We start from the raw sequence: 17,070 nt of genomic DNA on the forward strand, positions 1-17,070 counted from the left end.
AATGAACACGAACAGCACCAGTCAAAAGTTTGGACACATTTACTCATTCACGGGTTTTTCTTTATTTTTACAATTCTCTGCATTATAGAATAGTAGTGAAGACATCAAAACTATGAAATAACACATATAGAATCCAGAAGTAATCAAAAAAGTATTAAAGAAATCAAAGTATATTTTAGATTCTTCAAACTAGCCACCGTTTGCCTTGATGACAGCTTTGCACACTCTTGGCATTCTCTCACCCAGCTTCACCTGGAATGCTTTTCCAACAGTCTTGAAGGAGTTCCCACATATGCTGAGCACTTGTTGGCTACTTTTCCTTCATTCTGCTGTCCAACTCATCCCAAACCATCTCAATTGAGTTGAGGTCGGGTGATTGTGGAGGCCAGGTCATCTGACACAGCACTCCATCACTGCTTCTTGGTCAAATAGCCTTTAAACAACCGGGAGGTTAGTTGGGTCTTTGTTCTGTTGAAAAACAAATGGTTGTCCCACTAAGAGCAAACCAGATGGGATGGCTTATCGCTGCAGAATGCTGTGGTATCCATGCCCATTAAGTGTGCCTTGAATTCTAAATAAAACACAGACAGTATCACCAGTAAAGCACCATCACACCTACACCATGCTTCACGTGGGAATCAAACATGCGGAGATCATCTGTTCATCATCTGATCATCTCACATTTGGACTCAAATGACAGATTTCCACCTGTCTAATGTCCATTGCTCGTGTTTCTTGTTTCAAGCTAGTCTCTCAATATTATTGGTGTCCTTTAGAAGTGGTTTCGTTGCAGCAATTCGACCATGAAGACCTGATTCAAGCAGTCTCCTCTGAACAGTTGATGTTGAGATGTGTCTGTTACTTGAACTCTGTGAAGCATTTATTTGGGCTGCAATTTGTGAGGCTTGTAACTCTAATAAACTTATCCTCTGCAGCAGAGATAACTCTTGGTCTTTCTTTCCTCAGGAGAGCTAATTTCATCATGGCGCTTGATGGTTTTTGCGACTGCACTTGCCTGACCTTCATGTCCTAAACTAATGATGGACTGTCATTTATCTTTGCTTATTTGAGCTGTTCTTGCCATAATATGGACTTGGTCTTTTATCAAATAGGGTTATCTTCTGTATAGCACCCTACATTCTCACAACACAACTGATTGGCTTAAGAAGGAAAGAAACTCCATAAATTAACTTTTAAGAAGGCACACCTGTTAACTGAAATGCATTCCAGGTGACTACCTCATGAAGCTGGTTGAGAGAATGCCAAGAGTGTGAAAAGCTGTCATCAAGGCAAAGGGTGGCTACTTTGAAGAATCTCAAATACAAAATATATTTTGATTTGTTTAACACTTTTTTGGTTACTACATGATTCCATATGTGTTATTTCACAGTTTTGATGTTTTCACTATTATTCTACAATGTAGAAAATAGTGAAAATAAAGAAAAACCCTTGAATGAGTAGGTGTGTCCAAACTTTTGACTGGCACTGTAAATGTTGACTGTTTTGCTCTACGACACTGACAAGCTTTACGGGACTCGTCTGAACGCAATACCGCCGATCGGTCAATTTCTGTCTGTAGAGTCTGATTGGTTTGGGCTACAAACTAATATGATCAGAAGGTGAGACTCTCACGAAGATGTACATGTCAGTTGTTTTGCTCTACATCCCCCATGAGCATCATGGGACTCGTCTGAAGGTAACCCGGTACCAGTTTAAAAATGAATAGAAGTATGGAAGTACAGTGCATTCGAGAAGTATTCAGACTTCTTGACTTTTTCCACATTTTGTTACGTTACAGCTTTATTTTAAAATGGATTAAATCATTATTTTACTCATCAATCTGCAGACAATACCCCATAACAACAAAGTGAAAACAGGTTTTTTGAAATGTCTTCAAATTTATAAAAAATAAAAACAGAAATATCTTATTTACATGAGTATTCAGACCCTTTGCTATGAGACTCAAATTGAGCTCAGATGCATCCTGTTTCCATTGATCATCCTTGAGAAGTTTCTTCAACTTGATTGGAGTCCACCTGTGGTAAATTTGATTGATTCGACATGATTTGGAAAGGCACACACCTGTCTATATAAGGTCCCACAGTTGACAGTGCATGTCAGAGCAAAAACCAAGCCATGAGGTAGAAGGAATTGTCCGTAGAGCTCTGAGACAGGATTGGGGCGAAAGGTCAAAGCACAGATCTGGGGAACCTAGATTTAACTCTTTGGCCTGAGTGCCAAGCATCACATCTGGAGGAAACCTGTAACCATGCCTACTGTGAGGCATGATGGTGGCAGAATCATGGTGTGGGGATGTTTTTCAGTGGCAGGGACTAGACAGGATCGAGGGAGAGATGAACAGAGCAAAGTACAGAGAGATCCTTGATGAAAACCTGCTCCAGGGCACTCATGACCTCAGACTGGGGCGAAGGTTCCCCTTCCAACAGGACAATGACCCTCAGCACACAGCCAAGACAATGCAGGAGTGGTTTTGGGACAAGTCTCTGAATGTCCTTGAGTGGCCCAGACAGAGCCTGGACTTGAACCTGACTGAACATCTCTGTAGAGACCTGAAAATAGCTGTGCAGCGACACTCCCCATCCAACCTGACAGAGCTTAAGAGGATCTGCAGAGAAGAATGGGAGAAATTTCCCAAATAAAGGTGTGCCAAGCTTGTAGCATCTTACCCAAGAATACTCGAGTCTGTAATCGCTGCCAAATGTGCTTCAACAAAGTACTGAGTAAAGGCTGAATAATTATATAAATATGATATTTCCTGTATTTAAAAAAAATACATTTGCAAGATATTTGAAAACCCAGTTTTTTCTTTATCATTAGGGTGTATTGTGGCAGGGTAGCCTAGTGATTAGAGCATTGGACTAGTAACCGGAAGGTTGCAAGCTCAAATCCCCGAGCTGACAAGGTACAAATCTGTCATTCTACCCCTGAACAGGCAGTTAACTCACTGTTCCTAGGCCTTCATTGAAAATAAGAATTTGTTCTTAATAACTGACTTGCTTAGTTAAATAAAGGTACATTTAAAAAGAAATGTGTGTAGCTTGATGAGGATTTGTTTTTTATACTGTGGAAAAAATCAAGGGTTCTGAATACTTTTCGAAATGCACTGTACTTTAGTGCCAAAAAAATAATAATAATATATCGCTCAGATAGGCCTATAGGGCAAACACCAAAACATACTTTATTTTGAATTTTTTTTTACCTTGACACAATGTCTTTTGATACATCTCTTTGCCAGGTATGAATATGTTATTCAATGCATTTCTAGTTGCTATTAGTAGTAAGGCCAAATTCAATGTTTCATCAAATATTTTTTTTATATATTTTTGGGATACCCACAGGTGTCCTTAAATGCATCCTTGGTATGACTTTCTTAAAACAATTCAGGGATCATCAACTAGATCCAGCCGCAGGTTCTTAGACTCTAGCGCAGGGCTCATCAACTAGATCTAGCCGCAGGTTCTTAGACTCTAGCGCAGGGCTCATCAACTAGATCTAGCCGCAGGTTCTTAGACTCTAGCGCAGGGCTCATCAACTAGATCTAGCCGCAGGTTCTTAGACTCTAGCGCAGGGATCATCAACTAGATCCAGCCGCAGGTTCTTAGACTCTAGCGCAGGGATCATCAACTAGATCTAGCCGCAGGTTCTTAGACTCTAGCGCAGGGATCATCAACTAGATCCAGCCGCAGGTTCTTAGACTCTAGCGCAGGGATCATCAACTAGATCCAGCCGCAGGTTCTTAGACTCTAGCGCAGGGATCATCAACTAGATCCAGCCGCAGGTTCTTAGACTCTAGCGCAGGGATCATCAACTAGATTACGCCGCGGGACAATCTTTTATTGAGCGGATGGTTAGGGGGCCAGAACATAATGACAAATCATTTGTAGACTGGCCACAAGATGACCACAGGAAGCACAAACAGATATAATATTTGACTAAACTGTAATAATTTCAAACCTTACTTACCGTTGTACAGTATATGATCACGTTTATCTCTCTATTATGCATGGCAATACTTTTGAACAGATATCCATAATTAAAATTACTCCGAGCTGATTTGCTGGTGTTTTACAGTCTTTTATGTACCCCTCACCCAAAAACCTGTGGGCCAAATAAAATCAGCTGTGGGCCAAATTCGTCCTGCGGGGGGACAATTCTCTAGGGAGTTTAACATGATCACGTATTCAGTGTCAGCTCAGCTGTTGTTTACAGACGAAAAGTAAAAGTGTCCATTTGTCAAATGAAAGTGTAAATTGTCAAATCACCTTAGTTGTGTTACAGTACAACAATACTGTACTGAACAGACGGTCATTACCTTCATCAACTTATCAACTCATTATTCCATTATAACATGATGATGTTCGTGGTGTCGGGAGAAAGTAGAGAAAATATAGCAATCTATCAATATATCAATCTGCATGTCAACCTAGTCAGACTTTCTCTCTGTTTCATAGTCTCACTCACTCCATCTCTCGATTCTTGCACTTCTCTCTCTCCCTCGATCTCGTTCTTTCTCCATCTCCATCTCCATGTCTCCTCCACCTCTCTCATAACCCCTGTACAATCCAATAAGCTATTACGCTACCATTGATCTTCTCCTCAGCCAAACATTTGCATTTGGGGGAGAAAAGCAATAAGGAGAGAGAACAGGGGAGGATCGACAGGACAGGACTGTCTTAAAGGAGAGAAGGAGAGAGGGGTGGATAATTATAGAGTTTGGCAGGGATTTAACACTTTAGTGCCTTTCAGACCATGTCAGATTGATGCTCTCTCTCGACTTCGTCACTGGAGAAGACGGAGTGTGTGTGTCAGTGGAGGCTGGTGAGAGGAGCTATAGAAGGGTGGGCTCATTGTAATGGCTGGATTGGAATAAATGGAACGTAGTCAAACATGTGGTTTCCATATGTTTGATGTGGTTGATACCGTTCTATTGATTCCATTCTAGTCATTACAATGAGCCTGTCCTCCTATAGCTCCTTCCACCAGCCTCCTCTGGTGAGTGTGTCTGTGTGTGTCTGGGTGTGTTCACTGATCTGATGCCAAAGTAAATCACTCAAGACTGGATTGGAGGTTGTGCTGCTGTCCAGCCACTGTCTGCTTGGCTAAGATTGCATCTGTTCAGGCAGATGCAGGATATCATGTGTCTATGTGCTTCTAGGATGTGTTTCTGCACTAGTACTGTATGGGTGTAATATGTTTTTATGTGTGTATAGTGTGTAATGTTACATGTATATGTAATTCGTCTTTTGAGTAAATGTATCTTCATGATATGGTAACACATGGTTTGATTAAGATCACTTTATTCATCAAAGGAAATTTGACTTCCACATTATCCCAACCCTGCCGAAAGACCCATACACATACAGGATGGAGAGGTTGGATCAGTGGGCTGCCACAGAGCACATGGAGCAGTTGTTGTTGGGGATAAGGGCCTTGCTCAAGAGAACAATGGCAGGTTGCCAGCTCACTTCCCACCAGATTTCTCTCGCCAGACCCGGGCTTCAAACTGGCAACCCTCCAGTTGCTGGCTTGTCTCTCTAACCACTAGGTTAGCTGCCGTTGACCTATAGATATTAATTCCATGTAACCTAAACTGGTAGTTAACCAATGCATGCAGAGACAGAACTGTGCAGAAGCAGGAGAAATTAGTTCAGAAAATAGTTTCAGAGTTTCTAACAGGGGTTTTTAGTTTCTTGATAGCGGAAGTCATTTCATCCAACACTTATTTGATCATGTAATTCCTCCTTACATCGCCCCCCTCTTTCTTCCTCATCTCCTTCTGTCCTACATTTTCATTTCTGTCATTCAGCCACTTCCCACTGTGAGAATTGTGGTGTTAACGTTAAGTGCGCAGTTACAGGTGGCTTTGAAACGAGTCCTGACTGAAGTCGGTTTAGGAGAGGTGATTATGACCATCATGTGAGCTGCAGGATTCCTGACGTGTTATAAGGATATTTAAACCCTCAGCCAACCTCCCCCCAACAACACCTCTTCCACCCCCCATCCCTCCAATGCTTCTCTCTCTCTCTCTCTCTCTCTCTCTCTCTCTCTCTCTCTCTCTCTCTCTCTCTCTCTCTGTCTCTCTCTCTCACTCTCTCTCTCTCTCTCTCTCTCTCTCTCACTCTCTCTCTCTCTCTCTCTCTCCCTCAATTCAATTCAATTCAAGGGCTTTATTGGCATGGGAAACATGTGTTAACAGTGCCAAAGCAAGTGAGGTAGATAATATATAACGTTAATATATAAAAATAAATAAACAATAACAATTAGCAGTAAACATTACACATACAGAAGTTTCAAAACAATAAAGACATTACAAATGTCATATTATATATATACAGTGTTTTAACAATCTACAAATGGTTAAAGGACACAAGATAAAATAAATATGCATAAATATGGGTTGTATTTACAATGGTGTGTGTTCTTCACTGGTTGCCCTTTTCTCGTGGCAACAGGTCACAAATCTTGCTGCTGTGATGGCACACTGTGGAATTTCACCCAGTAGATATGGGAGTTTATCAAAATTGGATTTGTTTTCGAATTCTTTGTGGATCTGTGTAATCTGAGGGAAATATGTGTCTCTAATATGGTCATACATTTGGCAGGAGGATAAGAAGTGCAGCTCAGTTTCCACCTCACTTGTGGGCAGTGGGCACATAGCCTGTCTTCTCTTGAGAGCCAGGTCTGCCTACAGTGGCCTCTCTCAATAGCAAGGCTATGCTCACTGAGTCTGTACATAGCTTTCCATAATTTTGGGTCAGTCACAGTGGTCAGGTATTCTGCCACTGTGTACTCTCTGTATAGGGCCAAATACCATTCCAGTTTGCTCTGTTGTTTAGTTCATTCTTTCCAATGTGTCAAGCAATTATCTTTTTTTTCTCATGATTTGGTTGAGTCTAATTGTGTTGACAACTAGTTTAGGGTACTCTCTCGCTCTCTCTGTCTCCCTCTCCCTCTCATTCTCTTCATCTTTCTTTCTTTCATTGTTTTTCAGGAGATCTTTCTTTCTGTTTTTCTCCATCACTACAGAGACTTGGAGGCATGTCAGGACCAGCAGCCACACACCGATGAGACTGATTGCAGTTGAGCTTCAGCTGTGACAGCCTTTTAGCTTCTGGGGAGAGAAAGAAAGAGGGAGAGAGAGAGTGAAAGAGAACGAGAGAAAGAGAGAGCGAGAGAGAAACAGATAAAGAGAGTGAGAGAGAGCGAGAGAGCGAGAGAGAGAGAGCGAGAGAGAACGAGAGAAAGAGAGTGAGAGAGAAACAGAGAGAAACAGAGAGAGAGAGAGAAAGAGCGAGAGAGGGGGGTGAGAGAGAGAGAGAGAGAGAGAGAGAGCACTGTCTCTAACTCTAATACTGACAGCACATTGATGATCCTCTTCAAGTCTCTCCTATTCAAAGGAACTTCCTCCCTCACAACCAAAATAGCTCCTGCTCACAATGTTTTGGATTTGTGACCGGTTTTCCAAACGTAGCAAATTTGTTAAGTAGTTACAGTCACACTGGCACCCGGAATAAAAGACTACAATGAAAGATAATAAAGAGAGCGAGATGGAGACAGAGAGAGGGAAGATGAACGAACAGCCAGCAGGAGAGTGACGAAGTAAGGGAGGGTAGGGAGGTTACAGAAGCAAAGGCAGAAAAAGAGAGCATCAAATGGGGAGAGAAAGCAGTGCACAGAGTGAGGGAGAAAGAGCCTGTGAGAGAGAGAGAGAGAAAGAGAGATGGAGGAATACAGAGGAGCTAGGCTGATATCTGCAGCGCTCCAGCTGTGAGGCTTAAGAAGCTTAACCTTCCCGCCCATCACAGTAGAGGATTCAAGTGCAGGCTTTCACCAGTGCTTCATCGCCAGAGAGAACGCAGGAGAGGGAGGGATGGAGAGAGAGAGAGAGAGAGAGAGAGAGAGAGAGAGAGAGAGAGAGAGAGAGAGAGAGACATCACAGGAGAAGAGAAGGGGAGAGGTCTATGTTTATTCTTCTCTACCAGAGGAGTTGGGCTCAGAGGTAATGGTTGATTAGAGGAGAGGTGGCTGTCAGGTGTAGAGCTAGTCTCTCTCTCTCTCTCTCTCTCTCTCTCTCTCTCTCTCTCTCTCTCTCTCTCTCTGCTGTAAATTAGTAATTGAGGAGAGTGGGGATAAATCATTCCCCTTGACTTATTCCACATTTGTTTTGTTACAGCCTGAATTCAACATGGATTCAATTCTAACCCATCTACACACAATACCCCATAATGACAAAGCGAAAACATGTTTTTAGAAATGTTGCAAATGTATTGAAAATGAAATACATAAATATCTTATTTACATACCGTACTGTAGAGGTAGGTGTACAGTACCAGTCAAAAGTTTGGACACACCTACTCATTCAAGGACTTTTCTTTATTTCTACATTGTAGAATAATAGTGAAGACATCAAAACTATGAAATGACACATATGGAATCAAGTAGTAACCAAAAAAGTGTTAAATAAATGAAAATATATTTATATTTGCGATTCTTCAAACTAGCCACCCTTTTCCTTTGCACACTAGGCATTCTCTCAACCAGCTTCACGAGGTAGTCACCTGGAATGCATTTCAATTAACAGGTGTGGCTTGTTGTGGAATATCATTCCATCCTAATGCGTTTGAGCCAGTCAGTTGTGTTGTGACAAGGTAGGGGTGGTATACAGAAGATAGACCTACTTTTTAAAAGACCAAGTCCATATTATGGCAAGTAAAGCTCAAATAAGCAAAGAGAAATGACAGTCCACCATTACCTTAAGACATGGTCAGTCAATGCGGAAAATGTCTGCTTGAATCAGGCCTTCATTGTCAAATTGCTGCAACGAAACCTCTACTAAAGGACGCCAATAAGAAGAAGAGACTTGCTTGGGCCAAGAAACACGAACAATGGACATTAGACTGGTGGAATTATGTCCTTGGTCTGATGAGTCCAAATTTGAGACGCAGAGTAGATGAAGGGATGATCTCCGCATGTGTGGTTCCCACCGTGAAGCATGGAGGAGGAGGTGTTATGGTGTGGGGGTGCTTTGCTGGTGACACTGTCTGTGATTTATTTAGAATTCAAGGTACACTTAACCAGCATGGATACCACAGCATTTTGCAGCGAAACATCATCCCATTTTTTGCGCTTAGTGGGATTATCATTTGTTTCTAAACAGGACAATGACCCCAAACACACCACCAGCCTGTGTAAGGGCTATTTGACCAAGAAGGAGAGTGATGGAGTGCTGCATCAGATGACCTGGCCTCCACAATCACCCGACCTCAACCCAATTGAGATGGTTTCAGATGAGTTGGACTGCAGAGTGAAGGAAAAGCATCCAACAAGTGCTCAGCATATGTGGGAACTCCTTCAAGACTGTTGGAAAAGCATTCCTCATGAAGCTGGTTGACAGAATATCAATAGCGTACAAAGCCGTCATCAAGGCAAAGGGTGGCTAGTTTGAAGAATCTCAATTATAAAATACATTTTGGTTTGTTTAAAACTTTTTGGGTTACTACATGATTCTGTATGTGTTATTTCATAGTTTTGATGTCTTCACTATTATTCTACAATGTATAAAAGAGTAAAAAAATAAAGAAAAACCCTTGAATGAGTAGGTGTGTCCAAACTTTTGACTGGTACTGTATGTGTGTGTGAGTATGTGTGTGTGTGGGGGGGACTGAAACTGAGTCTCATGGATTAGCAGTATGGCAATGAACATTATTAGATGTTACAGCACAGCAGTGCACACAAATATTGTTTGAAAAACTAGATTACCTATTAGATTACTTTCAAATTTAGAAAGGATGTTTGTGATAAAACAAAATACATTTATGACACCTTTCTTTTTTCTTAATGAAGTTCAATTCTGTTTGTTTCACCTAAGCGACTCTGGCCACAAATCAGAGACCACAATGATGACACACCAAATGCATTTGATGGATCTTTTTGGTCTTCTTCTAATGCCTCTTAAAGGGAAAGTAATCCAAATGTAAGTAATCAGATTACGTTACGGATTTTGGGTAATCCAAAAGTTACGTTACTGATTACAATTTTGGACAGGTAACTAGTATTTGTGACAGATTACACTTAAAAAGGAACCTACCCAACTCTGGTAGTCGGTTACATTAAGAAACAACAGAAAAAGACCACTGACTGTTAAGATATTTTCTGAATAAACCATCTCTCTCTCTCTCTCTCTCTCTCTCTAGGCAGCATGAACCGTCCAGGGGTGGTCCCTGCCTTCTTCAGGACCCCCACAGTGATCCCACCCCCGCTGGACATGAAGCAGTTCCTGCAGTTCCCAATGGACACAGCTCCACCACAACACAGCATGGGCCTCTTCCACAACTTCAACACCAACAGTTACTCAACAGTGAGTAAATGAACTCCACACAGGCATGTTAAGGCACATACCACGCATGCACGCCATACATATGCAGACACATACACTAACACAGCGCACACACATGTAAACCCCCTTCAACTCAGAGGTCGCACAAGGTTCAAAAGCTGTGTAGCAAAATTCGTACTTGTCTTTTCTGGGGCCTGGAGTTTTTCCTGATCTCATGACCTGGTCACGTAAAACACTGGCCCAAATGGTGTAGTTTTTAAATGCATTGGGGAATTCTTTCTCTCTATACGCAGCTTTTAATAGGCTACATTTGGTCATGATATGTATTAAAAATCTGTTTAATATCATTTAGCAATGTCAGTCATTACTCTATTCTACCTCGGGGGTTTGTGGTATGTGGCCAATGTACCACAGCTAATGGCTATATCCATGCACCCCTGGCACCACACCACCTCAGGCCTTAATCCTGAACTATACCACTGCTGCCATCTTGTTGCAGGCTGTCTGAGAATATTCATTGTAATTGGCTTTGGTTTCGCATAATATTCCTCTGGGATGTACGTGCCAGTCAATTTGAGGGGTCTTGTAACTGTAGACAGGTGAGGTATTCTGATTAAGTGGTTTTATAGAATGATCCTCAATAATAAGCTGACAAGTGTTTGCTATCCCTGTGGCAGAATAAAGTCCTGCATCTTCACAAAATGCCCCAGCGAGCATTTTACTGCAATACAATTGTAATGAATACTCAGGGAAAAAAAGGTGGAGATTCACACACAGAGCACAGCATATGTTTATTAAGCCTTCGCAGAAGGTAGGAATCATGGTCACAGGCAGGCAATGGTCAAACACAGGTAGGCAGTCAAAACAAACAATACCTCACAACCATACAAACAGAAGGAACTGAACTAAATAGGGAGCTGATGAGACCAGGTGAGAAACGAACGCAGGTGAAATCAATGAACAAAAATGAAAGACAGGGCTACGTTCCAGAACACAAAGAAACAGGGCTACGTTCCAGAACACAAAGAAAAAGAACACAAGGTTGACTAAGAAAAGAAAAGCAGAACCTCACAACAATGACTTATGGCTAATCAATTTAATAAGACGCACAGCCAGCGTTCCCCATAATCAATTTAATAAGACGCACAGCCAGCGTTCCCCATAATCAATTTAATAAGACGCACAGCCAGCGTTCCCCATAATCAATTTAATAAGACGCACAGCCAGCGTTCCCCATAATCAATTTAATAAGACGCACAGCCAGCGTTCCCCATAATCAATTAAATAAGACGCACAGCCAGCGTTCCCCATAATCAATGTAATAAGACGCACAGCCAGCGTTCCCCATAATCAATTTAATAAGACGCACAGCCAGCGTTCCCCATAATCAATTTAATAAGACGCACAGCCAGCGTTCCCCATAATCAATGTAATAAGACGCACAGCCAGCGTTCCCCATAATCAATTTAATAAGACGCACAGCCAGCGTTCCCCATAATCAATTTAATAAGACGCACAGCCAGCGTTCCCCATAATCAATTTAATAAGACGCACAGCCAGCGTTCCCCATAATCAATTTAATAAGACGCACAGCCAGCGTTCCCCATAATCAATTAAATAAGACGCACAGCCAGCGTTCCCCATAATCAATGTAATAAGACGCACAGCCAGCGTTCCCCATAATCAATTTAATAAGACGCACAGCCAGCGTTCCCCATAATCAATTTAATAAGACGCACAGCCAGCGTTCCCCATAATCAATGTAATAAGACGCACAGCCAGCGTTCCCCATAATCAATTTAATAAGACGCACAGCCAGCGTTCCCCATAATCAATGTAATAAGACGCACAGCCAGAATTCCCCATAATCAATTTAATAAGACGCACAGCCAGCGTTCCCCATAATCAATTTAATAAGACGCACAGCCAGCGTTCCCCATAATCATCGTTTTTAGACATGGACCCAACCAGTTCATTTCCAGGTTGGGTTTCACGTGAAGGTCAGCACGGTGACAAACATATTGGTGGGCACGTACACACACACTGAAGCACAAACGCCACATGCACGTACACATACACACAGGGCCAGCCCACCTCATGGGCAAAAAACCCTGTTGACGGTGGAGAGATGTTTTAAAGTGAATTTCCTGCTATTCTACAAATTTTGTCAATTTTGGCAAGTGGAATTATAACCAACCCTGTTACACACATATGTAGCAGACCCACTCACACACACACACACACACACACACACACACACACACACACACACACACACACACACACACACACACACACACACACACACACACACACACACACACACACACATTCATTTTACATGGTCCTAGTTGCTAGGACCATTCATTCACTTTCACTCAAACCTCTCCAGTTCAGTTAAAACATACAGAGGCTCTGTCAGCAAGGGCACTTATATTATGGTCACTCTGTCTGAGTGGTTATTACAGCCAGTGAGCCTATGACAGAACATAAACTCAGCAAAAAAAAAGAAATGCCTCTTTTTCAGGACCCTGTCATTCAAAGATAATTCGTAAAAATCCAAATAACTTCACAGATGTTCATTGTCAAGGGTTTAAACACTGTTTCCCATGCTTGTTCAATGACCCATAAACAATTAATGAACATGCACCTGTGGAACGGTCATTAAGACACTAACAGCTTACAGACGGTAGCTCACAGTTATGAACACTAAAGAGGCCTTTCTACTGACTCTGAAAAACACCAAAAGAAAGATGCCCAGGGTCCCTGCTCATCTGCGTGAATGTGCCTTAGGCATGCTGCAAGGAGGCATGAGGACTGCAGATGTGGCCAGGGCAATAAATTGCAATGTCTGTACTGTACAGGATGGACAGCTGATCGTCCTCACAGTGGCAGACCACGTGTAACAATACCTGCACAGGAACGGTACATCCAAACATCACACCTGCGTGACAGGTACAGGATGGCAACAACAATTGCCTGAGTTACACCAGGAACGCACAATCCCTCCACCAGTGCTCAGACTGTCCGCAAAAGTCTGAGAGAGGCTGGATTGAGGGCTTGTAGGCCTGTTGTAAGACAGGTCCTCACCAGACATCACAGGCAACAACGTCGCCTATGGGCACAAACCCACCGTCGCTGGACCGGACAGGTCTGGCAAAAAGTGCTCTTCATTGACGAGTTGCGGTTTTATCTCACCAGGTGTGATGGTCAGATTCGCGTTTATTGTCGAAGGAATGAGCGTTACACCGAGGCCTGTACTCTGGAGCGGGATCGATTTGGAGGTGGAGGGTCCTTCATGGTCTGTGGCAGTGTGTCACAGCATCATTGGACTGAGCTTGTTGTCATTGCAGGCAATCTCAACGCTGTGCTTTTCAGGGAAGACATCCTCCTCCCTCATGTGGTACCCTTCCTGCAGGCTCATCCTGACATGACCCTCCAGCATGACAATGCCACCAGCCATACTGCTCGCTCTGTGCGTTATTTCCTGCAAGACAGGAATGTCAGTGTTCTGCCATGGCCAGCGAAGAGCCCGGATCTCAATCCCATTGAGCACGTCTGAGACCTGTTGGATCGGAGGGTGAAGGCTAGGGCCATTCTCCCCAGAAATGTCCCAGAACTTGCAGGTGCCTTGGGGTAACATTTTACAGCAAGAACGGGCACATCTGGTGCAGTCCATGAGGAGGAGATGCACTGCAGTACTTGATGCAGCTGGTGGCCACACCAGATACTGACTGTTACTTTTGATTTTGACCCACCCCCCTTTGTTCAGGGACACATTACTCCATTTATGTTAGTCACATGTCTGTGGAACTTGTTCAGTTTATGTCTCAGTTGTTGAATCTTGTTATGTTCATACAAATATTTACACATAAAATAAACGCAGTTGACAGTGAGAAGACATTTCTTTTTTTGCTGAGTTTATTAACCCTGATAACCTATAGAGGGTGCTCACAGAGCACTGATGAGTAATTTATGAGGTTGATAGAGCCACTAGAGCAGGGGTACTCAACTCTTACCCTACAAGGTCTGAAGCATGATGGTTTCCTGTTTTACCTGATAATGAATTGCACATACGTGGTGTTCCATGTCTAATTCAGTCCCTGATTAGAGGGGAACAATGACTGCATGCAGTGGAACTGACTTCCAGGACTAATTCAGTCCCTGATTAGATGAATAAATGCAGTGGAACTGACTTCCAGGTCTAATTCAGTCCCTAATTAGAGAGGAACAATGAATAAATGCAGTGGAATTGGCTTCCAGGACTAATTCAGTCCCTGATTAGAGGGGAACAATGACTGCATGCAGTGGAACTGACTTCCAGGACTAATTCAGTCCCTGATTAGATGAATAAATGCAGTGGAACTGGGTTCCAGGTCTAATTCAGTCCCTAATTAGAGAGGAACAATGAATAAATGCAGTGGAATTGGCTTCCAGGACTAATTCAGTCCCTGATTAGAGGGGAACATTGCAGTGGAACTGGCTTCCAGGTCCAGAGTTTCCCAGTTGTTGTCAGATAATTAGTGCTATTCTCATGAGGACCTGTCATTGAGGGAGCAAGTTCCGGATGCTCTGTGAGCCTGGCTGCTAGACTGAATGCTCCATGATCCACTTATAAAGAGTTTGCTTGCACCATATATTACGCTCAGCTAACATACTATCCAATGGATCGAGTGCTGCCCTCGTCTATGGAGAGTGCAGAGTGGAGTAGATCATGATTTCTCTACCAGCCCCATATGGTGTACAGTATGGGTGGAGGTATGAAGAGAGGAGGGAATGAAAGAAGGGATGTAAAAGAGTGACTTGATGTGTGAGGTCATAACGGCAGACAGAACGTAGAGCCGGGTGGATAGAGAAATGGCGGGGTGGAAAGAGAGAGATCAATCAGCCTGTTCACAACAGCTGGACAAAGAGAGGGAGAGAGAGAGAGAGATGTTACAAAACACAAGAGTAGTCCAGATGGCTAACCAAAATTGACAGTAGGACTTGAATAGGTGAGGACAATGACTTGCCGTCTTGTTTGCGCACACACACACCTGCATACACACACACACACACACACGCACACACACACACACACACACACACACACACACACACACACACACACACACACACACACACACACACACACACACACACACACACACACACACACACACACACACACACACACACACACACACACACATCTTCACAGATCAAACACCTTGTTGTTGGCATATAGAGAGTGAGAGTACGGTGAGTACAAACAAGTCAGACATCTGTATTCTAGGGCAACAACCTTTTATATTGTAAAACTGAGAGAGGGGGAGGGAGAGAGAAAAAGAGAGTGAAGAGTGGGTGAGAAGTGGTAGGTGTGGTCTCAGGGTTTAAATATCTGTATAACATATCAGGAGAGAGAGGGAGAGCTAGAGCGAGAGAGTGACGAGGGGAACAAACAGAACTCCAGGTTAAGGAAGAGGAGTATAAATATAGACAGGAACTGTATTCAACCACTTACATATGGGAGAATAATTACACCTTTTGCCTGGTGTTTGGAAGTTGAAAGTGAAACTAGCCTCTCATTTTGCAGTACAAGTTCACAGTAGCAGTCAGTGATTAGAAACTGAATAAAACCTCAGTCCTTTTGGCTGCAGAGTGGAGAAACACCCAGTCTGGGTTGTGGATACAGAGAAGAGTGGTCAGAACCCTCACAACGCTCACAAATCCTGTTTGGGGCTATTTTGTTCACCACTGTAAACATCAGACGTCTGGGTTGGCTTGAGTCAGATCCACATGGTCAACATGTCTTTCTAAAGAGCTGTGAAGTATTTCAAAATGCTCCACATACTGTAAAAGCCTTCTATATTAGTCTAAGAACATGTTGCTCACATCAGATTCTAGTTGTCTACTATCGTGGTCTGTTCCAATTCTAAGGGGAGTCCTCTCTACAGACAGTGTTCAGGTGATTTGTTCGTACAATTTTGAGTTTTAATGTCACATGCAGAAGTACAGGGAAATGCCTTTCTTGCAAACTCAAAACCCAACAATGTAATAATAAATAATAATGTATTACTAGGAAAAGAAACACGAGAAATAAGAAGAAATATGTAGAACACAATAAGTAAGTAAGCATACTATATACAGGGTCAGTTCCAATACCATAGTTACAATGTACAGGGATACTGTGTGATGGATGGAGGTAGATATGATGGAGGGGACTAGGCAACAGGATATAAAATAAACAGAGTAGCAGCAGCTTGTATGTGAATGGGAGTGAGGTGAGGCGCTGACTTGTTGCACCCTCGACAACTACTGTGATTATTATTATTTGACCCTGCTGGTCATTTATGAACATTTGAACATCTTGGCCATGTTCTGTTATAATCTCCACCCGGCACAGCCAGAAGAGGACTGGCCACCCCTCATAGCCTGGTTCCTCTCTAGGTTTCTTCCTAGGTTTTGACCTTTCTAGGGAGTTTTTCCTAGCCACTGTGCTTCTACACCTGCATTGCTTGCTGTTTGGAGTTTTAGGCTGAGTTTGTGTACAGCACTTTGAGATATCAGCTGATGTAAGAAGGGCTATATAAATACATTTGATTTGATTTGATTTGAGTGTGTGTGTGTAGCGTCAGTATAAATGTATGTGCATAATATGTGTGAGTGAGCAGATGATGAAGGGAGTGTGTGTGAGAGGTTGTGCAAAAATACAAATAAAAGGTCAATAAAGA

At 42.7% G+C, this 17,070-nt stretch overlaps 1 protein-coding gene across 2 annotated transcripts in view; it reads left to right on the forward strand.

Moving 5' to 3' along the window:
* LOC110528109 (zinc finger protein 385A) overlaps nucleotides 1-17,070 on the forward strand; it is a 47,119-nt gene that overhangs the window by 11,154 nt on the left and 18,895 nt on the right. For both annotated transcript variants that reach the window (XM_036983659.1, XM_036983660.1), the window contains exon 2: nucleotides 10,215-10,378. In XM_036983659.1, coding sequence (XP_036839554.1) covers nucleotides 10,215-10,378 — 164 coding nt within the window. The remainder of the gene's footprint in view (nucleotides 1-10,214; nucleotides 10,379-17,070) is intronic.

The sequence above is a fragment of the Oncorhynchus mykiss genome, chromosome 7 (genome assembly GCF_013265735.2).
Source record: "Oncorhynchus mykiss isolate Arlee chromosome 7, USDA_OmykA_1.1, whole genome shotgun sequence".
Classification (NCBI taxonomy): domain Eukaryota; kingdom Metazoa; phylum Chordata; class Actinopteri; order Salmoniformes; family Salmonidae; genus Oncorhynchus; species Oncorhynchus mykiss.